Source organism: Photinus pyralis, unplaced genomic scaffold, assembly GCF_008802855.1.
Source record: "Photinus pyralis isolate 1611_PpyrPB1 unplaced genomic scaffold, Ppyr1.3 Ppyr1.4_LG1, whole genome shotgun sequence".
In the NCBI taxonomy this organism is placed as follows: domain Eukaryota; kingdom Metazoa; phylum Arthropoda; class Insecta; order Coleoptera; family Lampyridae; genus Photinus; species Photinus pyralis.
Window position 1 is genome coordinate 17,145,119 of NW_022170249.1, and position 23,838 is coordinate 17,168,956.

A 23,838-nucleotide genomic window follows, 5' to 3' on the forward strand; every position below is an offset into this window, starting at 1 on the left:
GCCAGATGCACAAAAAAAAATAATCCAGGATTATTGTTTAATCCGCTTTTACGACATTTGATTGGCTTTATATTGCAGTAGGCAGCCAATCAAATGTCAAAATCCTTGTTCAAACTCAGATTTGGCAAATAATGTAGGATTTTGATTATAATTCGCTTTCCTGCAACCGGCCGTTAGAGAAGCGTCTTTTGTGTGTTTCCCTTTTCTCGGGCGTCAATTAAGTTTTTTATAAATCGTTCAAGGTCTCGGCAACGGAATATCGTATAGCTTGCAGGTTTTCGACTTTATATTCGTTCTATCATGTTACTCCTGCACCGTTTTTTTAATATTGCCTTTATTTTATAGTGGGCGGAGTGTTAGCAAGTTGCTACTCTTCCCACTCAACCCACTATACAATCACAAACAGCCATACCTTACCTGGGATTCGAACCCAGGACCCTTGTAGCCAAAGTTAGAGGTACTAACGCAAGCTCATCTGAGCTACGTAGGTCGGTTTTAGTGTAATAGTTCCCGATCTGTCAGGTTACACACAACGGCGGCCGTTTGTCCGTTCGTTCGGGCGCCTTTTATAAATCTACTGATAGCTACAAAAAGGGTAGATTATAAAGCAGGCATGGGCAACCTTTTTTTCCAAGGGGCCAAAGTTTAAAATACAAATAAAAAGTATGTTTAAAGAAATCTTTTTGGTCTTTTTCTTTCGTAAAAATCATTAAAAAAAAATCAATAAGTACTTTTGAAAATTGGCACAATTTTGCATACAAAGTTTACCAGATGTGGATAAAAAATCCCCAAATCCAAATTTTCATTTATGCTCTTAAGATTTATTGCAATGTATGGCTTAAAAATGTTGCTGAATCCCAAAACGCGCGTCTTTTATTGCCCCACCCGGTATATATCGCGACGAAAATTCTGGAAAATACCTGGCGATATCAGTGAAAATAGAAATGCATCTTCAAAGAGGCTTTCAAACGTCTTGGAAGCTTCGGATTGCGTCCACTAGATGCTGCCATCCGACTGTACCTTGCTGTAAAGTCACTAGATATAGAAAGTACCGCAATCATCCGCCATTTTTGGGCAAATTTGCTGCCAACTTAAAAAAATTGACAAATAAAATTTGAATAGCTGTAATTTTTTATAACCTAACTTCTTAGAACTGTCATGTTTTATAAAAATATATACAGATATCTCCAAACAGGTGGAACAATCACTAACATTAAAGTTACTAGAATCTGGTAACTTCCGCCATTTTTGGGCAAAAATCATGCGTTCTCTCTCTAACACACGAGCCCAATGGATTGCGGTACTTTCTATATTTAGTTACTTTAATAATCATTAAAGTCACTAGATATAGAAAGTACCGCAATCATCCGCCATTTTTGGCCAATTTGCTGCCAACTTAAAAAAATTGACAAATAAAATCTGAATAGCTGTAATTTTTATGACCTAACTTTGCATAGTACTGTCATGTTTTATAAAAATGGGTCTTGGGTTGCCCATGCCTGATATAGAGCCTTAGGGTTTACAGCATTAGTTTCGTACTGGCGTGTTATTCCTGCATCGCTTTGTTTACAAACTGAAGGTCATTCTCATTGCCACAGTTATAATAATAATAATAATAATAATGTTTACAGTTAATAATTTATGAATTTCAGTCAAAGGTTGCCTTTTATATATCGACCTGTATCTTTGCAGCGGAACATTTAGTTAGACCATGGACGAATGGGGGGGGGGGGATTACCGGCACACATAATTTTGTTGCTATTACCATCTTATTTAGTGTTTCAGTTGTTTGCCACTTGCCAATTACAGCATAAGCCAGAAAAACTCTGTAGAATTAAAGAAAATTGAGGTTTATGGTATTATCCATTTTGTAATGTACAAGAAGGTCACCAAAGTCGAGCCCGTTCTTTAAGCGGGCCCTTCTCCTTATTAACAAGGCCCTAGCGAGTTCATAATTTTGCTGTGTCTGTCTATCTGTCTCTCCGTTAGCACGATATATCGAAAACGAATCGACCGATTACGATGAAATTTTTCAGGTGGATTCCTTACCACATTTGTAGATCGGAGTTTGTGAATTGACAATGTAGGTAAATGTAGCTTTTGCCATACGGGGTGTCAATTTTAAAACTTGCAGTCGGCCATATTTTCCAAACTAAAGAAGATATTGAAAATCGCGTAAAACCGTTTCGGGGGTATCGAGAGGGAACCATAATGACATGAGTGACAACCCCCTTAACCCTCCAGCCCCCTCTCTTCAAAAATCCTAAATGGCAACCCCATACTTGTGGCACATCGTTGGAAAGCTATTGAAAAATGCTTTCCAGTGGTACCAATAAAGTCAATATCCATTAAGACAAATTAACAAAAATTTAATTATTTAATAATAATAAGTAATAATAATAAAGCTTATTTAATGTTTTGTAGAACAGCGTACATACATAAGTCAATACAAAAGCAAAATAAAAATATTACAAATGTAAGAACAAACAAAATTATAACAAAAAGAACTCTGTACTGAAAAATTCCTCATACGAGTAAAACGCTTTATCAATAAGAAATGCTTTAGTTCTTGATTTGAATAAATTAAAAGGTAAAGCCTTAATATTGGGAGGAATATAATTATACATTTTTATATTGATATGATCAAAACTGTTTTGCGTCTTACTTAAACGGCAAAAAGGGACAAATGCATTTAATTTGTTGCGGGTGTCATAATTATGAACATCGCAATTTTTAACAAAATAATGTTCATTGCGCTTAAGAAAACAAAGACAAGTAAAAATAAAAATAGATGGAAGCGTTAATATTTGGTGATCAATGAAAGCTTGCCGACAATCATCTCTAAATGAAATGTTAGCAATAATTCTAACGGCTTTTCTTTGTAATTTAAATAATTGCCTCCAACAAGCAAAGTGACTCCAAACATTAATAGCATAAGACAAGTGGCTATGTATGAGTTTGAGTGCAAAATAGGCACTTTTAAGAATATTCATAGTTACATTACTCGCTAATCTACGCAAAACAAATATATTTCTGCTTAACTTCGTAGCAACAAAATTACCGAGAACATCAAAATTTAATTTACGATCAATACAAATTGCTAGAAATTTCACATATTCAGGTGTTGATAAATCATGTGATAATATGGATACCGTTTTCATTGTATTTATATGTAATAAGTTTATAGTGCACCAAGCTCGTTGAAGTAATTCATTGGAGTTATTTAGTGCCCTGTTAATGTGTTCGTCTCCAACAAGTAAGGTAGCATCATCTGCATAAAGAAGGCAGTTTTCATTTCCAGAAATAAAGCTTGGCATATCATTAATATAAATTAAAAAGAGAAGAGGCCCCAGAATACTACCTTGGGGTACTCCTTTCGTTATACAGAGTTTTTCTGATAGGTTATTATTTATCCTTACACATTGAAACCTATTTGTAAGGTATGATTCAATGAGGAGTTTGCTAGTAACATCAAATCCATAGACTTTCTCGAGCTTGCCTAATAAAATTAGATGTTGTACGCTATCAAACGCTTTAGACAGATCTATGAAAATTGCACAAGCGTGTTCACCTTTTTCAAAGCAATTAAGCGTAAGTCTTACAAATTTAGCGATAGCGTCAGATGTAGACCTCCCACCACGAAACCCAAATTGATTATGACTGAAGAGTTTATTATCTTCAAAATATTTAGCAATTCTTTTATTAATCAGTTTTTCAAAAACCTTCGAGAAAACTGGTAAGACAGAGATGGGCCGGTAATTTGTAACATTATCTACGTCGCCTTTCTTATGTAATGGTAAAACTGCTGCGAGTTTCAGTTGATCGGGAAAAATGCCAGTTAAGAACGACTCATTAATTAATTTGGTGAGAGGTAGAACATAAACACTAACGTTTGTTTTTATAAGGGTCGTGGTCACGCCGTATATGTCTTTGCATTTACTATTTGATAAAGAAAGTATAGTGTCTCTAACTTCAATCGGTGATACAGGAGTAAGTGAAAATTTTAAATGCGAAGCTATCCTAATGTTGCAAACCCTCGAACTATCACTTAAAGTTTGATTTATGTTAGTTTTCGCCAGATCGGATTTGTTAACGAAATGTCTATTAAAAGTATCACAATTTATATTGTATTTAATCACCTTATTTGAATTTCTATGAGAATTAACAATTGACCACATTGTACCAATAGGATTCGAAGAGGAGTTTATAGCCGCACTATTAGCAGAAATTTTAGCATTTTTAATTGCTGTTTTATATTTATTAAAAACAATTCGTTTGATATTACGAAGCTCTTCGGATTTATCTCTATCATACATCTCACATATGAGCTGATAAACACCGCGGAGATTTTTTAAATCGTCAGTGAACCATTTTATGTTAGTGTCTTTGTTTCTTCTTAGTGTTAAAGTTTTTTCCGGAAACGCGATGTTAAATGAGTCACAAAAATTTTCAAAAAACACACTGAATTTTTTGTTAAAATTAATACTTGTGTCGTTAAGATAGCTCCAGTCGCACTCGTTCAAAATTCTAAATAAGCTGAGGGTTCCGTACCTAGTAATCGGCCTGTACGTCTTAACACTATCTACACTTTCATTACATTTAGTTTTACCACATTGCACAGTAATTACCTGACCATAATGATCAGAAAGATTTGTGTCCAGAATATTACACTGAAAGTTATTAACTCCGAAGTTGATAAAAATATTGTCTATGCAATTTTTTTTGCGTGTAGGTACCACAATAGTTTTAATAAAACCGTAAGCACTTAATAAGTTGCATAATTGTGTAGCATTATTATCACCTGTTTCATTAAATGATACATTAAAGTCTCCTGCGATTATTATATTATTGTATTTACATAACTTGGTTAGAATTTCTTCAAACTGATTTACGAAAATTTGAAAATCACCCGAGGGAGAACGGTAACATGAAAGAATAACCAAAGCGTATTCCATGATTAATACTGAAGTGACTTCACAGTGCACCTCTACAGACAAATTGTTGATTACCTCAAGGGGTTTACAAACGAGACCATTTTGTTTGATCAAAATTAAAGCCCCGCCGTGTATTTTGAACTTTCGACAAAAGGCAGATGCCACTATCCAGTCGTTGATTCTTAAACCTTCAACTTCATCGTATTTCAGCCAGTGCGCAAATGACATTAAAATTTTTTCCTTGTAAATAGGCTTCAAAAAGACCTATTTTATTTAACAAAAAGAAATAAAAATTACGCCATGCCTATGTTCAAGATTTGGTCGCTAAATTCGAAGAAATGGGATCTGTTATCAATAAAAAAAAGAAAGCAACCAAGATTGCTTAAGAATTCAGGTTGAAGTTCTTGACCAATTTGCCATAAATCCCTCAATGTCAACATTTTGTTTTTTTTGTTAATTATTAAATTTTTGTTAAATTGTCTTAATGAATATTGCTGGGAATATTGACTTTATTGGTACCACTGGAAAGCATTTTTCAATAGCTTTCCAACGATGTATCACAAGTATGGGGTTGCCATTTAGGATTTTTGAAGAGGGGAGCTGGGGGGTTGTCATTCATAACGTCGCGATCATCTTTAGTTTGGAAAATATGGCCGACTACAAGTTTTAAAATTGACACCCCGTATAATATGCAATGCCAAGCTATAGCCATACCCAAGAGCTCGTTTGCTATATTTGTCTCTTCATTGTCGGTCTAATAGGGAGGTTTGACATTTTTGGTATTCGTTTTATTTTAACTCAACTCGAGAAATTTTGTTATTAAAAAATGATCAGAAAAAAATTGGGTGCAAAATATTGATATTTACGTCCGCTGTAAGCACTTTAAAAATCAAGGGCCGGCGCGAAGCATGAAAACGTACCTGTGCGCGAGACTACCCCGCGTGTAGTCAGTGCCAGAAACATTTGCCGCCGCGGCGTTAGCAAAGTATACGAATTCACGTAAATTGGAACCGATTTATTTATTGTCTCGAAAACTCCCACTGGACGTGCTGCAGGATTCGGACTGGCCTTTAACTCTAATTGTAGAACCTTAGAGTTCTTATAGTTTCACTAACTATAGACTATTCGTTCGTTCGGGCGCCTTTATAAACCGATCGAGATCTCGGAATGTCGTAGATCCCTCCTTGTTTCAACATTAGATATCTACAATCAAGTTATTCTTGCATCGCTATAGTCTGAAAGCAGTAGCAGTCTGCTACATAAAAAACTCGCTGAAGTCTGGTGATGGCACATCAGAGATTTTTTTTAACTTATTCTGGTATGTTCTGTTTCCTTCTCCCTTTTTCTGGAGGAGGGTAAGATCATTTTATCTAATAATCTATTTATACAGGCTGATAATAATCTTGAGTAAGCAATAGGATATCATTTCTAAATTGAATGTACCCCTTTAAGTATGTGATTGTAACTTCACATCTTCTTAAACTTCAAAGAAATGCTTAATTTTCAGATCTGTAATAGTGTCACTACGTTTACTACCAAAGTTGCTAACATCATTCCAACAGTTTCGCGGGTTAGATATGCACCATATCACACACTGGGCGGAACGTCAACACCACATGATGGCCCACTTTTTTAACAACTTAAAGACGTATTCGGCCGAACCATCGAAAGCGTTACCGTTATACTCCCATCAAATGCAAGTTCAGGTACGCTTACATTTTCTGTCGGCCGTATTCTCTCCCCTTGGATCACCCCAAACCTTTAAGTAAGTATTCCCACATTTTTATATGGTTAGCAAATAAGGGCGGGTTTTAGATTGAATTTACAACAAGTTGATACACTTTGGGAATGTCTAGCACACGACCCTGAATGTTCAGACGAACTCTTTAGTTGGTTACTATCGCAATGCAAGAGCTCCGAGTTGCATGCATTAGGAAACGCCGCACTTAAGCGGCTATACGTTATACACTTGCCCAGTTTGCCACCTGAACACTTTAGTATGACATGTTTGAGTCTGTTTCAACAACTCTGCAATCTCGCCCGAATTGCCACGGCCAACATGGACACACACGGTCAAGATGGATACGTCGTCGGAATGGATCATATGTGGAAAATTGCGTTGTGCGCGAATAATACCGGTATCCCATTCCTACTTAGCCCACTAATCCGCAACGTTCTTGTATTGTAGATGTTAGTATGGCAGCGATTCAGTACTTAAATAGTTACTACATGGGTCAAAATTTGCAACACGAAGGTCAATTCGTATGGCAATGCATGACACATTTAGATGCGGCCACACAAGATCTCATCGGTGCAAAAGGTTCTGGCGCCGAAGAAGCGCCATTACTTTGCATACAAAGAGGCCTCCTATTACTTAAGACGCACATGGAAACATTTCGCCGGAGATACGCGTATCACCTGCGCCGATGGGATTTAGAAGGAAAGGGCGTTGGCAGTCATTCTGCTTTAGGCGATCGATCCTCGGTTCTAATCAGGTTGATTATTCAGCATGCGGGAATGTCCGAAAGATGCGTGTTAGATTTGCTCAATTCGGATTACATTGCCGATCTTCGGGCGGAAGTAGTCACATGGTGGGAGAAACTATGCCAGGTAAGTTGATTGTGGATTATTTGAAATGTCTACGAAGTTTGATTTAGATGAAAAATTCGGAATCACACGGTAGATCGAATAATTTGGCGCTTCTCCAGGAAGGATTCATACGAATTATAACCCAAGGACAAGAATTAAGTACGGATTGTGATGAAAAGACGTTAGCCGAAATGGGGTTTAAGGATAATCAAGTAAAATGAGAAAGCTTCAATTTCTTTAACTACATGAGATTGTTTCCAGATGATTTATATACAAATTGGTGCAGGGCGTGGAATAAAGAAACGCGATTGCATGGATTCGCCATCCCTGCAGCCGCCTCCTCCTCGAGAGTCAATCCCCACGCTTCTGTTATTAAAAACAAACTACTTTGAGCAACTTTTCGATTTAATGCATATCTTAAGTTCCATGACAACAACAATGAAGGGTGGTGTAAGTATTCGTAAATAACGCTGTGCTGCTTTTATCAAAAATGATTTCGTTTAGCACGAAATTCCGCATACAAAGGCTCAAGTTCTTAGTCGACGAGTCTGGGATATCCTCAGCCTATTACCTACAAATCCCACCCTGTTGCAAGGCTTTCAACAATTGAACATGACTCTTAGTGAACTGTTGGATCCGTCCAGTCCCCAAAAGTTAATGTATTCGATTTACATTGTCGAGTCGCTCAGTATTAAAACAAATTGTGAGAAAGGAGACGTAAAGCGGCAAGAGCCGTGGAGTCAAGTTTTCATACAGCAAGGCGGTCTTAGACATCTTTTTGATATTTTTATGTCAGGTAAATTGAGAGATTTTGAATTAGATCAGATTGTAAGGATAGCTCGTAGGTGTACTGCAACAGTCGGCAGACGATGGGAGCGAATGGCAACAGGATTGCTTAGCGTCACTTTTAAAACTTTTATGTCATTTAGGTGTCGAACCACTTCTGCAGGATGTTAGACCTAGCAGATCTGAAAAAATTATTATACCCAGTTTGAACGAGGTAACATTCCAACAATGTTGTTTACTAACAGTTATACTTGGGCATTGCAGGCGTTATTGTCCATGATGAATGTGAAGGAAACGATGCCACGGTTAACCAGTATTTTACAAGAGGTATCTCTGCCTAGAGATCCAAATTATTATAAAACTGGTTTTTGGGGCAGAGCTCAGGTACGGTTGAAATATGATCTGTAAATGCACACCACTGTTTTGACTTCTAGGTTGTGCATTATGCGATGGCTTTGCTAGTTTCATGGTTGCACTGTAGTGAAGAAGCTAAACAGGCCTTGTTTCAAACTCCAAATTTTTCTGTTTGGTTACAAAGATTGGTAAGTATTGGTAAATAAAACGCTTATTGATTTGCATATGGAAAACCATTTGACCTTTTTGAAAAAAATTTCAGATGCGTCAGTTTCGTAATAGTGTAAGGGCTCATAGTTTTTGCACAGGTATTTAGTGGGTTGAATTGGTAAAGCAACCTTGACTGAAACATCGCCCACTTAAAAAAAGTTGGCAATGAAAAATAAAAAACCTTTTCTTTTTCTTTTGTTCACATTGATTCTTGAATAATCAATAGTTGACTTTTGCATTCAACTTTGATTAACCGACTTTTACCTTAGTCTTATAGAGTTAATATAGTACCAAGTGGTGATAGTACCTTTGATATATTGATACAATTATTTTGATAACCGATTATCAAATAATTATTTGACGATTGATAGATATCGAGAAAAATATATCAAACATCACAATTATTATTATCAGAATTGCAGCAGGTTTGCAAATATTCCTAGCGCATATCTTGTAAAAAAAACCTTTTGTGCAGTCAATTATTATTAATTATTTTTGAATGTACAGGGTGTTCCATTTTTACGGTGTATATAAATAATTTTTAAACATAGAACACCCTGTATATTTTGACATGTTAACCTCCGCATTGAAACTATTCATTGTTTGGTTGCCATCTTATTAAATTTTTTCGGAATAATTCCCCATAAGCAAGCCTTACTTTGATGAATTGTAGTGACTTTGTTTTTTTAGTTGGCTTTAGTGATACAGGGTGTTCACAAAAAATTTCCGAATTTCAAAGTGCTATAACTATTTTTTTTCCTTGTGGAACTGCCACTATTTTATTTCGCTATTCGATAGTAATTTGTGTTGTCTTCAATTTTTATAAAGGATGTCCTGTATCTAAACCCCGTAGTTTTCAGGTTATTCAATATTTTTCACGAAAGTAATATCTACCCTTTAATTAATTACATGTTTATGTTTATGCCTGGGAGTAGGGTGTGAGTTTACAATGTATTTTTTATGGCAATAATTGCATGGCTGATTGTGACTGAACCCAAATTTGTTCGTTTATTGTCATGATGGACATGGAATTATTGCCATAAAAAATACATTGTAAGCTTCGAGGCAAAAATGCAAGGTTGATTCCCAAATGAAATACTAAGTGTTTAGAATCACTGTTTGTAATTTTTTTTCGAGTGACGTAAAAATCCAATACAGCGTCCATTTAAAATAAGGAAGTTGATGTCAATATCTCGAAAACCGCCATTTGTTACTAAAATATTTGAATCTCGATTTGAATTTTTTAAAATGGCGATTTTCACTTCTTTCCAATTATCTACGAAACTAATTTTTTTTTAAATATCGCATCGGAATATCCATCAGCATCAAAAACTACACAACTTTGCCAATTTCACTGAATCTGTAAGTTTAATAATAACAAAGATAGCCATGTTATCCTACTCAATTTAAGACACCCTGTATATTAAGAAGATAGGATAGATGGAAGGCATTCTGAATAGTTATTGTAATTACTAATTACATCAATTTTATTACATTTCTTTTCATGTGTGTTTTTATAAAAATTTAACTCAAAGTCCAGTGCGCCACACAGACTGGAACTGGTATCTTTTATAGGCACTTTCACTATCCATCCTACAGTTTTCAAGATATTTAGTGCGTTCTTTTTGCATGCGGCAGCATAGCTCTGGCACCTCAACCAAGAAAAATCTTGACGATTAAAGACTGCGCAATGTTTCTTATTTATGGATGTACTCGTTTAAATTTTAACCAAAGAGCATATTGCACAAATCAGATGTGGGCATGTGGAAACTACGCAATGCCAACTTTCATATTTATAGAGATATATATTTTTTTAATTTGAACCAAAGATTCTTGTAGTGAAGGCAAACATATTTTCCTTTGTACAGGGTGTCCCATTAATAATGGTCACAGGCCATATCTATGGAACCGTTAATTGCACAGCTTCGGGGAAAAAATTTTGTTAACAAAAGGGGCCAAGAGAAATCGCTGGAAATTATTTTCAAGTTTGTAACTTCGCCGCTAGAGGGCGTACGATGCATGGTTAAGTAGACAAATGACTTTTTTCCTAAAATATACCCAACAAACATGCATAAAAAATACATGCATAGTAATCTTGTATCAATTTTGCATCATTTTGATGGAGCGCAAATTGCTCTAGCTTATAAAATATGAGGAGTGGGGGAAGGGGAACTTCTCTTTAAGGAATTGATTGTAACTTCGGATTAGATTAACAGATTTTCACATAATAGGTCTTGTTGGAAAGAGCTCTCTTCGTGGAATCAGATTTTACATGAAGAGAGTCTATTTAGTAAACGTGATGAGTGGTAGAGGGCGCGATGTGACATTAACATAAACTTTGCAAGTTTTTTTAAAAATTTCAAATGGAACGATATAATTATTATATTATATTATCAAATAAGATGAAAAAGTGAGAATATCAGTGAAACCGCATTTTGATATCTGTTTTCTAAGCAGAGATATGGGGAAAATACGAACATTCACAAATTTTAATTGCAATATTTATATTCATCAAAGTTGGATTTGAAACAAATGAACACATAGCAACCGATAATTATGTCGAAGTGAATGAGGGGATGGCAGTTCAAAATTAACACTCAATCTAAGCTTTTTAATTATGAGCAACAAAAAAATGATTCAAACTTTAAATCAGAGTAATATGAATTAAGTAAATAATAAAAGAAATAATAATTATAATTAACGTAAATGTTCAATGTCTGCCATTATTTTCGACACAAAGACGAGTCTCTGCTGTGTAGAGAGAATAGTTGCTTTAACTTCAGCCATGACTATGAATTACATTTCTAATTCTCGTCACCATATCATTTCTTGTAGTTGGCCTTGTTAGAAAGACTGTGCATCTTTTATCCTTTCAAACAAATTTAAGTCTAAGCAAGTTAAGTCGAGTGACCTAGCTGGTCATGAACAAATACTTCCTCTTTCTATCCATTTGCCAGGATAACTCAAATTCAAACACTGTCGCCTCGACTCTCGCTTACCAAGAAATGTGCCGGGCACCCATCGTGGTGATAATTCGCACGAATGCGTTTAATGAAAGGACTGATAAACTTTCTTTTATTCTGTTTTCTTTTGTTTCAAAGCCAACTTGAATGAGCATCAATATTGCAATTAAAATTTGTGAATATATTCGTATTTTCGCCAGATGTATGGTTAGAAAACAGATATGAAAATCCGGTTTTCACTGATATTCTCACTATTTCACCTTTTTTGATAATATCATATAATAATAATATCATTCCATTTGAAATTACCAAAAAAACCTGCAAAGTTTATGTTAATGTCACATCGCGCCCTCTACCACTCATCACATTTACTAAAAAGACTATTTAATAAAATCTGATTCCGCGAAGAGAGCTCCTTCCAACAAGACCTATTTTGTGAAAATCTGTTAACCTAATCTGAAGTTACAATCCATTCCTTAAAGAGATGTTCCCCTTCCACCACTCCTCATATTTTATGAGCTAGAGCAATTTGTGCTCCATCAAAATGATGCAAAATTGATACAAGATTACTATGCATGTATTTTTTATGCATGTTTGTTGGGTATATTTTAGGAAAAAAGTCATTTTTCTACCTGACCATGAATCATACGCCCTCTAGCGGCGAAGTTAGAAACTTGAAAATAATTTCCAGCGATTTCTCTTGGCCCCTTTTGTTAACAATTTTTTTTTCCCGAAGCTGTGCAATTAACGGTTCCATAGATATAGCCTGTGACCATTATTTTTTATTATTTTTTAATACTACCTACATTTATTGAATTGCCAAATTGACACTTGCATACTGTCTGTCATTCTTTTGTTTTTTTATTATCATGGCCCACTCTGGTGCATAAACATGTAATTAATGAGTGCGGGTGGGTACTTTTTAAAAAAATATTTACTAATGAAAAACTACGGGGTTTAGACACAGGACCTCCCTTTTCCCTTATAAAAATTGAAGAGAAGAGAACACAAAACGCGATCGAATAGTGAAATAAAGTAGTGGCAGTTCCAATTGAAAAAATAGTTACAGTATTTTGAAATTCGTCAATTTCACCATTTCCTTGTGAACCACCCTGTATCATTGAATTCAATTTTCTCATGTAGAAAAAAATTAGTAAAATGCCTGACAAAAAAGTGAATAGCTTTCAATGTGCAGGTTAACAAATGACATCGACTCAACTAAAAATATACAGGGTGTTCTATTTAAAGAAAAGGTAATTTACATCGTAAAAGTGAAACATATATTTTTTACGAGGTATGAATAAGCTAGGAAAGACCAGGAGTTCTAAATGAATGGCAAAAGTCATCTTTTTCGACTGATGATGGTGGGTAGAGTACTTGACTTTGGTGAAATCAAGTGGTGAACAGAGAGGACGCAGCCATTCTTAAAATGGATATATTTTTGTTGTTGGACCAATGACATTGTGGATCAACTATAACAAAATATAAAAATACATCATTTCTATTTTATTGAAGGTATTGGAAGATCCTGAACCTGCGGTCAGGAGAGAGGTGTGTTCAGCTCTATACAGATTATGTTTAGGAGTGTCGAGTAGGACCGACGGAATCGACACCAACTTAGTTGCACCAATGTTATCCCAATTGTTAAATTACTTGAGTGTTGCAGAAAGCATGCGACCTCAAAAAGTAGAGGTAATTATAAATTAGTCCTTGTACAACTTGCTTCATGCCAACCTCTACAGATTATTCAAGCTCCTGAAGAGGGGAAGGAACCGTACGGGCCTGCATGCAGAGACTACTTTTGGTTACTATCGCGATTGGTTGACGGCCTACCTAACGAGATTGTAAAAGGTGTGACCACTTTACGTGTTCCTTAATAATCACTTCCGTCTTCCAGAAAGTTTAGATGAGCCGAACAACTGTGTGGTTGACATTAACGCTCTTACTGAAAAAATAGCGGTTTCTATACTAACCAGGGACTATCTGGAAACTCGTCACAGAACAATTGACGATGACGGACTGGTTGGACTTTTCAATTTATTAGCAAACTTATTAAAACATCGACCACCCTGTCAAAGTAATAAACTTGGCCAGGATTGGTTGAGTAAAATTTTTGATTTTCTTTTCGAATTGCCTAATCCCAAAATGCGCCACGTGCCGAAATGCAAGTCGGCGCGATCAAGAACTGCAGCGTTTGATTTGTTAGTCGAGCTAGTAAAAAATGCGCCCAAGAATTACGCAATTTTGCATGAGAAGCTATTAAAACAGCACCAGCCTGGTCCTAACTCACCGTATCCCTGGGATTATTGGCCACACGAAGATGGACGATCGGAGTGCGGATATGTAGGTTTAACAAATTTAGGTGCTACTTGTTATATGGCGTCTTGCATGCAACATTTATACATGATGCCTCAAGCCCGTATTTCAATACTCTCCGCGAACACTGAACACTCTAAACATGAACCTACTCTTAAGGAATTACAGCGTATGTTCGCCTACTTGTTGGTAAGTTTACTAATTTGAAGAACGGCGTTTATGTTATACAATCGTAGGAAAGTGAGAGAAAGGCTTACAACCCAAGAAGCTTTTGTAAAGTGTACACTATGGACCATCAACCTTTAAATACGGCCGAACAAAAAGATATGGCTGAGTTTTTTATCGATTTAGTTAGTAAGTTGGAAGAGATGACACCTGCCTTGAAGAAAGTTATTAAAACTCTGTTCTGTGGTGTTATAAGTAACAATGTTGTATCTTTGGTATGTTAGATGATTGAAATCGGAGGTCTTAGTAATAATGCCATTATAGGACTGTGATCATGTTAGTAGAACTTTAGAAGAATTTTATACAGTGCGCTGCCAAGTCGCCGATATGAGAAACTTGTACGAATCTTTGGATGAGGTTACCGTAAAGGATACGCTTGAGGGTGACAATATGTACACTTGTTCTCAATGCGGGAAAAAGGTGCGAGCGGAGAAGAGGTAATTTCAGCATTTACGGCTATACAAAATTGTACATTTCTAGTATCACTTTAGGGCGTGTTTTAAAAAATTACCTCAAATTCTATGTTTCAATACGATGAGGTATACGTTTAACATGTTAACTATGCTTAAGGAGAAAGTAAACACCCACTTCTCGTTTCCATTGCGGTTAAATATGGAAGGTTATGTTGAAAAGCAGCTAATGCCACAGCAATATCAAGGTAAGCATACATCGTAGATTATTTTGTGTTAACAACGCCCATGCTTTTTTAAGAAGAGAAATTGAATTCAAATGACTTTGAGGAAGCGGAACAGTATGAGTACGACCTAATCGGAGTTACAGTCCACACGGGTACCGCTGATGGCGGTCACTATTATAGCTTTATTAAAGATCGAACCGCTGGCGCGCGCGATAAGTGGTTTCTCTTTAATGATGCCGAGGTGAAGCCGTTCGATCCCAATCAGATTGCCGCCGAGTGTTTCGGGGGGGAGATGACAGTAATTGGCCTTATTTACTTATGAATGAGTGCTGCAGCAATTGATTTTTTAGAGCAAAACATATGACAGCGTCACAGATAAGTTTATGGATTTTAGTTTCGAAAAAACAAATAGCGCCTACATGTTATTTTATGAACGTTGTCCCAAACCGACCGTCCCTATGGAAGGTACGGAATGCCAGTCGACAGCTCTCGAATCGGAATTAAATAGTATCTCACCGGCGTCTCCTACCCCAACCACTTTTGAGCTTAGCAAGGAACTTGAAGATTGGATCTGGGAGGATAATATGCATTTTATACAGGACAAAAACATATTCGAGCACACCTACTTTAAGTACGATAACTTAATTCGTTGTAACACGTTTTGAAATTTTTTCTCTAGCTTTATTTGGCAAATTTGCGGTTATATTCCTCAGACGATTTCGCCGATACAGCCCGAAATTACTCAAAAGGCCGCTCAGCTCTCAACTTCTTTTTTTATTGAAACATTTATTCATGCCAAAGAGAAGGTACCTTAAGTGTATTTCGGTGCATGTTACTTACATTCACTTACAGCCTACAATGGTGCAATGGGTGGAGCTTGTTACAAAGCAATTTAACGCTAGCCAGGATGCCTGCATTTGGTTTTTGGAGCACATGGTGGACGATACTTGGTGGCCGATGCAGGTATTACTAAAATGCCCCAATCAAATGGTACGACAAATGTTTCAAAGGTTGTGCATTCATGTTATTCAACGGTTAAAGTATGTATACAATTTATGACTGATGCAATCATATCGTTTTCTATTGCAGACCGTCACATTCCAGTCTGTACTTAAGTGTAGATAGTGTACTGGATCAAGATAAGAGAATTGATTTACCGGAAGGCGGCATAAAAACCGAACTGATTGGCAATGCCTCCTGTGTCACTAAATTTGTGAAAACCTTACTTTCTCTCGTAAGTAATTTATTGACGATAGATACAGTAATGAGAACAAACTGGATTTCTGCATGTCATACACGGCAGTTGATGAATTTAAGGGACAGGTTGTAAAAAGAAAGGTATGGAATATCTGATCAATCCTGTGCATAATTTCAAGTCATGTGTGATTTGTGGTACTATGTCAAATACTGGGGTCTATTCAGCACAGTATATTATTTTGCACAAAGTGACCTAACATTAGACTGAAGAAATACTTGCAACTGTTTTTGTTGTAAGAAAGGAGTGAAATTTCCCCTTGTTAAATATAGAAATTCTGAAGTAAAACTGTACTAAAATCAAATCAATTATCATTTGCCGTCGGCTAGCTTATTCTGTACTAAATTTTTTACCTTTTTTTATGGTTTTGCTTACTGTAGAAGTTTTTCTTTGCTTCTCTAAAACTTACTAGGTACACAATTTTACACCTCGCCGGCAATAGAACAACACTAAATGTTTATTGCAAGTAATTTAAAATTATGTTTCCACAGTGCATTTTCCTTCTCAAATTTGAACCAAAAATACATACACAGAGCGATTCAAAAAATTCAACGTGATAGTTGGCCGGGCGGTGATATGGTATTTATCGTGAATGGGCCTCAATAGTCAATACACTTATCAGACAGACCTGTCAATTATTTCGAGTTGTGAATTATTAGTTATTTACATAAAAGTCAGGAAAGTGATACATTACTGTCGAGGAAGTATTGAAGTGCGAGGCCACTTTGGGGCTGAGTACTTTAATTTCCGAGTCAGGTAATGTCATTTTACTGACGAGTTTTGTATTAAATTTTACTCGAAATCGTATTTTAATAAAAAATTTTAATTTTTATATAGAACTTTGATTAATGTCAATCTGTCAGTGATGACAAGTCATTACAGACAATTGGAAATGTCACAAATGCGGCCGGTCAAGTGACAGGTGCGGCCAGTAAAGTGACAAGCGGCAGGAAACATAGTCTGCTTTGCCTCATGGAAACTAAAATTTCATGACAGAAAGTAGGCATGAAAATGAAGGTTTCAGGACGATTTTGGGTAAAAATAAAAATTCCATTGCTGACACAGAAACGCTTGATATCTAGATACACGGACATTTTTTTTACACAATCATATAACAAACTGCAATAAATAAATTTGGGTAGATTGATATATTTAAATTACGGAATAAAAGTTAAATTCTTAACGAAACTTGACTCTACTTTAAATTCAATGGGCTCTTCAATTTACACATTATTATTTATATTAGGCATTTAAAATTGATTGAATCCTTTAATATCAATTAATCATAATAATAATTATAGTCTGAACTATAGACTGAAAATGGACCACTTCCTGCAAAACGAGAAGTAGTTCCAATTTTTTTTGCACGTCATGGAAGAATATCTGGGGGTTAAGAATCCAAGTTTTCGACCTTCCACCTCTTGTGCTTCCCCGTACCACCCTTAAAACCAAAGAAATTTGGTTGGTTTTTTAGTTTTTCAATCATATCTTTGTATAACTTCACTTTACAAGAAAATATTGTTATCAGAAATTGTAGACTATAAAATTCTACACAACTTTGATATACACTACTTTGTGAAATGTTTATTAAACACGATATATACTATAGAGCTTCAGAGTTGCTTATATTTTTAAGAATTCTAAAATTTGTATGTAGATGATTTAACCAAATTTTATACTTTATCTCTATAATTAAGAGTTTTATAAGAAAATACCTTGAACTTATCGTGGTATAAATTTCCCTACCCTGCTCCCTTACCAAAGGGGATGCATAATTCAACTTTCAACTCTTGCTAGTGGGGATATTTAAATCACTGTGAGATTGTAGCGCTTTCCTAATATACGTTTGAAACAAAAAAATTATCTCACTTCAGCTCAGCTTCATCCTTCACCCCCCCCCCACAGCGGTTGGAATATATATTTAAAGAGGATTATATATAATTATAAATATATGTAATAAGCGTTGTACTCTTTGCCTAATTTATCAATCGCCACAAGAGCGTTTAAATATCTATTCCTACCGCGGGGGGGGGGGGGGGGATGAAATTGGACTCAAGTGAGACAATTTTTTAATTGCAAACGTATATTAGAAACAGTGGCGTATTTACAGATGGGCCGGACGGGCCATGGCCCAGAGCGGCAGATTTTAAAGGGCGGCAAAAACGGAAAGAATCGTTTTTTTTTCGTGTATTTAATTAATCATGAATAAAAAATTGCGTTGTCAAAGACAATACCTTCCGTTTTACCAACCTTATAATTAAGATTTTGTTCTGAAACAAAAATTGCCACAATGTAGTAGTCAAAGTGCGTAATCAACGTACTCAGTACTTACTGCATGTGCAATTGTACAGTAACAGCCTACTACTAGTAGCAGTAGCACAGATGTTCTGTGGCCTGTGGTGGTAGTAGTAGTAGTTCTAACTCTCGGAACTGCCGACTGCGGCGAGCGTTGCCGAATTTTGTCTCAGCCTCTTGCAACTTCGCACGACTTTGTGGATCATAGCATAATAGTATTTTCAGTATTTTAATGTTACGCATACCAATAGAATCTGATCTGACGAAGAAATTGGACTTTGACGACATAATAAACACTTTTGCCAAAAGCCAATCCAGAAGGAAGCTATTGTAAAATGTAAAGAAAGACATTGTTTCATGTTTTATGTATGTTAATACATTATACATTATATTTCCTTCGTTTGTCATCACTAGCAAGGGTTGCAAGTTTCATTATTATGCATCCCCTTTGGCACAGATCTACACATACACAGATTGCTAACCTTGTGCATTTTTTGGGAAACAAATTTAGGTATACTTAAAAGCGCCCTCTATTGCGGAGCAGTACAAACATGTACCGTTTAAAACTGTAATATGACGCTTATGGATTTATCCATTAGATGTCGCTGCAAAAAATGTAAAGCGGTAAAGTGTGCATAATTCGAATTCGTTATTCGTTATTTTTGGCATTTGATATTTGTAATCGGTGAATTTATTTTGTGATTTGTTTATAGACACGTATTCAAGAGATCATATATGTATACTTAACATACGTATTCCAAATCTTATCGGCGTGGTAAAGAGTGTAACGTTAATTATGGCAGAGATATACATAGTTTTTAAGTATACCTTTGCGGTTAGCAATCTGTCAAGACCTTTAAAGCTGCAAATAATTTCCGCCCGCTTCAAAAAACCTTCACGATTCTTTAAGAACCTGCCCTATGTTCGTGTGTATCTGTGACCACAGGTACCCGCTTTTAATAACTCCTTTACGACGAATGAGTAGTGTTAAATGAAACAATTATGGCTCAGCGTACCTCTTATCATATCATGTCACTGTAATAATACGAATATTAAGGAATTCGAATTGTGCAAACTTTAGCGCTTTAATTTTGTTTCAGCGACATCTAACGCATAAATCCATAAGTGTCATATTACAGTTTTAAACGGTACATGTTTGTACTGCTCCGCAATAGAGGGCGCTTTTAAGTATACCTAAATTTGTTTCCCAAAAAATGCATAAGGTTAGCAATCTGTGTATGTGTAGATCTGTGCCTTTGGTAAGGGTGCAGGGTAGGGTGATTTATACTACTATAAATTCAAGATATTTTCTCATAAAACTCTTAATTATAGAGATAAAGTATAAAATTTGGTTAAAACATACATAGAAATTTCAGAATTCTTAAAAATATAACCAACTCTCAAGCTCCATATATTTTTTAATAAATATTTCACAAAAAAGTAGTGTATATCAAAGTTGTGTAGAATTTTATAGTCTACAATTTCTGATAACAATATTTTTTTCTAAAGTGAACCATTAAAAAGATATGATTGAAAAACTAAGAAACCAACCAAATTTCAAGGGTTTTGGGGGTGGTACGGGGGAAGCACAAGGGGTGGGAGGTCGAAAACTTAGATTCTTAACCACCAGATGACTGTCTACGACATGCACGGATCTACTTCTCATTTTGCAAGTTAAAACCCTCTATTCCCTGGAATATTATACTAAATGTTAAAGTCTAAAGATATTCAATATTTCTCAATACTTAAAGTGGTACATCTGATTTCCATTTCCCGTAATTTTCTAATCAAGCTCTATGCGATAGTGAAGTTATATAATACTGTCATAGGATTAGTTTCCAAGCTCTTTCCAAGATATATCCATTTGAAAATCGTCCAATTTAACATGGGCTCTTATGGAGAATCCTCCCAGCCTGACACAAACATCATTTCGGGATGACACTGCCCTCTACAGATTCCTTGTTTCATTAGGAATCCAATGTTAACAGGCAAAGTACTTGCCATTAGATTAACTTTCGAGTTATCTGCGTAAAAACTGTTTGGGCGGGTTGATGTGAAGTTGTGGCCTTGAAATTTGTTGTAGCAACCTATCGAATGAGAACTGACAACCGTCGCATCCTTCAATGTAATGGTAAATCTCTTCCATTGCTATTGCAATCTCCACCCCAATTACTTTTTTTGGTCAAATTTACTATCTAAATTTCGACACCCTGCAACTTCCCTTAAACCCTTAAACTCAAAATGTATCATATTTACAACGAAAATTCGAGAAAAATATACAAAAAATTCAAATCCATACTTGCTTCTACTGTTACATACTATTCCATATGTCAGTTAGGAAAATACATGGTACTAATCTTGAGAATTATTTTAGATGGAACATGGCGCAAAAGCACATTTGAAACATTTAACGGAATACTTTGGCTTTTTATACGAATTTAGCCGAATGGGCGAAGAAGAGTCAAAATTTCTCCTAGTAGCAGGCGCTATAAATACCATGGTGCATTTTTATTTAGGGCAGAAGGCGCACGATTTTGTAAGTTGCTTCTACCTTCACCCACACATTCTCTAACCGCTTTTTTACAGATTGACGTGAGTGATGGAGAAGAGGAAGAAGAAATCGTTTCACTGCCAACTGACAAATACAAACCCGCCTCGTTGGATAAAATGATTACGCTTATAGCATCATTAGTTGAAAAAAGTAGAGATGTAGATCTGAAATTACGTCTCTGTTCTAAAGATTACAATGCAGTAGCTGGCGGCAAAGTAAGTGGTTGAATTTTTGCCCTATCACATCTATTAACTCGTTTTTTTAGGGGTTTCCCTTTCTATATCAGCAAATCAAGGATAACATCAATCTGCAGCAGACGCGAAACTTAATTCACTCACTTTGTAGGGGAAATGAGAGGTTGGCGACTCAAATTATAGAAATGATTGCTCAAGCAATCACTCGCCATTCTGATGTATGTTTTTGCTTAACTATATTCTGTAGTGATTGTCGCTGTTACAGTCTTGCCAACCGTTCTTTAAGCTTCTAACTTTACTAACTGAATGTGGCACGCAAAACATTGGCGGACCGTCGGGATTGCCGTGTTTTACTCAGTTAGTATTGCAGAGAGTGTGGGAAGCGGCCGAATCTTGTCCTTACTCTGCGCTTGATTGGTTAGCTTTACAAGTGACTAGGAGTCGTCTGGTGCATCAATGGGTGCTATCATGTATGGATTCGTGGCTGGAGCACTTCTTGATGGCTCACTCTCATCAGCGCGTGCGCAATGGTGGCATTTGCGCCATATGACTTACAAAATTTCATTTGCAATGTTTCTAGCTGCTGCATACCTTTTGGTGTCATTAGTACCGAGCACCCAATTTCGACAGGGTTTTCGAGCATCGCATCGATTTCGGGAGCCTCATTTAAACACAGATGCACAAGCCATTCTCCATCAAATATACACTGCTCTCCTTCGACTGTTACCGGCAGCAAAGCATTACACAGACCATCAACAGCATGGAACTGTCAAACTTACCACTTATTTCGCTTTACTTGTGCATTGTTGCATATCACGGTCTGAAAAGTTGATGGTTAGTTGTGTGAGTGTGAGGAACAGTTTGTAAAAGCTATATTTCAGTTTGGCCAATATTTCTTGCAATTGTGGCATTTGTTCCATCCGAAACTGTCAGAGCCATCGATTCCGGCACATCATAACAAGCAGGCGTTACTCGCCTTCTGGAATCATGTTTGCACTGACTGTCCCGAGAATATACAACACATGCTGCAAAATGGACATGTCACAAAGAATATAGCATTTAATTATATACTGTAAGTAATCACACAGGTTAAACAGTTAAATTGTCTTAATGAATATTGACTTTATTGGTACCACTGGAAAGCATTTTTCAGTAGCTTTCCAACGATGTATCACAAGTATGGGGTTACCATTTAGGATTTTTGAAGAGGGAGTCGGGGGGGGGGGTTAAGGGGAGTGGAGGGTTGTCACATAACGTCATTTTGGTTACCCCTCGATGCCCCCGAAAAGGTTTTGCGCGATTTCTTCTTTAGTTTGGAAAATATGGCCGACTGCAAGTTTTAAAATTGACACCCTGTATACCAAGTTATAGGATAAAGTCTTGTCAATTTTAGACACACAACAAGTATTTGTATGGCTGTATTTGTACAAAATAGTGACGTGACAAAACATTATCCAACTTAGATCATATACAGTGTGTCCCAGATCGGGTGGGATTGCATGAGTAACTTTGTTATTATTAAGGATAGAGGATTGGTTAAATGGGCAATGTTTTGCAGTTTTAGATGCTTATTTAAAATTTCCTTTTGGAAATTCAAAATGCCGCATAGGTTCGACGTAAATTCAAAAAACTAAAATTGGTCATTTCCTTGAATGTCTTATATCATCGAAAGTATAAGAGATATTAAAAAAAGTTTTATATAAAAGTGCCTGTCTTTGATACGTTTAATTTAGAATTGATGTCAAAAAAAAATTCAAGATGGCTACTTTTGAGGAACATTTACCAACTTCCTAAAGTTATATAGGCGCCATATGGGATTTTTAGATTACTTGATACATTATTTAATTCTTATTTTCAACGAGATTCAAGGCAACAAAACAATGAAAATAATTACATCACATGTTTAAAAAAATCAGGGACGCACTCATGAGAGGGGGGGTTTGGGCATTACAACTCCCTCCAAAATTTTATATAAGCATTAGGTCTAGAAAAATTTGATTTTTATAACATCACTTATTGACTTATTATCCATACTTACATACCTACAAATGGTGATATAACTACAAACTATCCCCTTGAAAAAAATCATGCCATTATCCAGTTAAAGACATTTCAAGACACTTCGCTTTATTTTACACAATGTATTACCATTGATGCATTGTCCCAGGTCACAATTTGTAGGTTGTTTATCCGCAAGAATATCGAAACTAACAGTTTTACTAGTCCGAGTATATGGACAGATGAATCTTATTTTTCTAACTGTGAAGTGTTCAAATCGACATTATGAACACTACTCGGCACAGGAAAACCTACATGTTGTAGTTTCACGCCGAAATCAAGTAATATTTTTATTAATTAATGTATTTTATGGCATAATGGGAAGTCATGTAATTGGACCGGTAATCTTCGATGGATCTTTTACTGCTCACCATTATTTACAAATTCTCCAATAAACTTCCTTAAAGGATTTTTCTCGACAACGTATGTTTCGAAGGAAGGCTTAGTTTATGCTACCTACCAACAAACTGG

The 23,838-nt window shown here is 36.0% G+C and overlaps 1 protein-coding gene across 1 annotated transcript in view; it reads left to right on the plus strand.

The window, feature by feature from the left end:
- The window catches only part of LOC116182146 (ubiquitin carboxyl-terminal hydrolase 34), a 40,070-nt gene that overhangs the window by 9,503 nt on the left and 6,729 nt on the right, over nucleotides 1-23,838 (plus strand). The window contains exons 15-40 of the mRNA XM_031502649.1: nucleotides 6,442-6,699; nucleotides 6,750-7,072; nucleotides 7,123-7,544; nucleotides 7,592-7,735; nucleotides 7,785-7,973; nucleotides 8,028-8,319; nucleotides 8,369-8,523; nucleotides 8,574-8,693; nucleotides 8,744-8,851; nucleotides 13,352-13,528; nucleotides 13,579-13,687; nucleotides 13,734-14,341; nucleotides 14,389-14,592; nucleotides 14,642-14,814; nucleotides 14,869-15,035; nucleotides 15,089-15,312; nucleotides 15,365-15,645; nucleotides 15,694-15,820; nucleotides 15,867-16,054; nucleotides 16,104-16,248; nucleotides 20,939-21,100; nucleotides 21,151-21,330; nucleotides 21,381-21,527; nucleotides 21,575-21,839; nucleotides 21,890-22,143; nucleotides 22,191-22,381. Coding sequence (XP_031358509.1) covers nucleotides 6,442-6,699; nucleotides 6,750-7,072; nucleotides 7,123-7,544; nucleotides 7,592-7,735; nucleotides 7,785-7,973; nucleotides 8,028-8,319; nucleotides 8,369-8,523; nucleotides 8,574-8,693; nucleotides 8,744-8,851; nucleotides 13,352-13,528; nucleotides 13,579-13,687; nucleotides 13,734-14,341; nucleotides 14,389-14,592; nucleotides 14,642-14,814; nucleotides 14,869-15,035; nucleotides 15,089-15,312; nucleotides 15,365-15,645; nucleotides 15,694-15,820; nucleotides 15,867-16,054; nucleotides 16,104-16,248; nucleotides 20,939-21,100; nucleotides 21,151-21,330; nucleotides 21,381-21,527; nucleotides 21,575-21,839; nucleotides 21,890-22,143; nucleotides 22,191-22,381 — 5,613 coding nt within the window. The remainder of the gene's footprint in view (nucleotides 1-6,441; nucleotides 6,700-6,749; nucleotides 7,073-7,122; nucleotides 7,545-7,591; nucleotides 7,736-7,784; nucleotides 7,974-8,027; nucleotides 8,320-8,368; nucleotides 8,524-8,573; nucleotides 8,694-8,743; nucleotides 8,852-13,351; nucleotides 13,529-13,578; nucleotides 13,688-13,733; nucleotides 14,342-14,388; nucleotides 14,593-14,641; nucleotides 14,815-14,868; nucleotides 15,036-15,088; nucleotides 15,313-15,364; nucleotides 15,646-15,693; nucleotides 15,821-15,866; nucleotides 16,055-16,103; nucleotides 16,249-20,938; nucleotides 21,101-21,150; nucleotides 21,331-21,380; nucleotides 21,528-21,574; nucleotides 21,840-21,889; nucleotides 22,144-22,190; nucleotides 22,382-23,838) is intronic.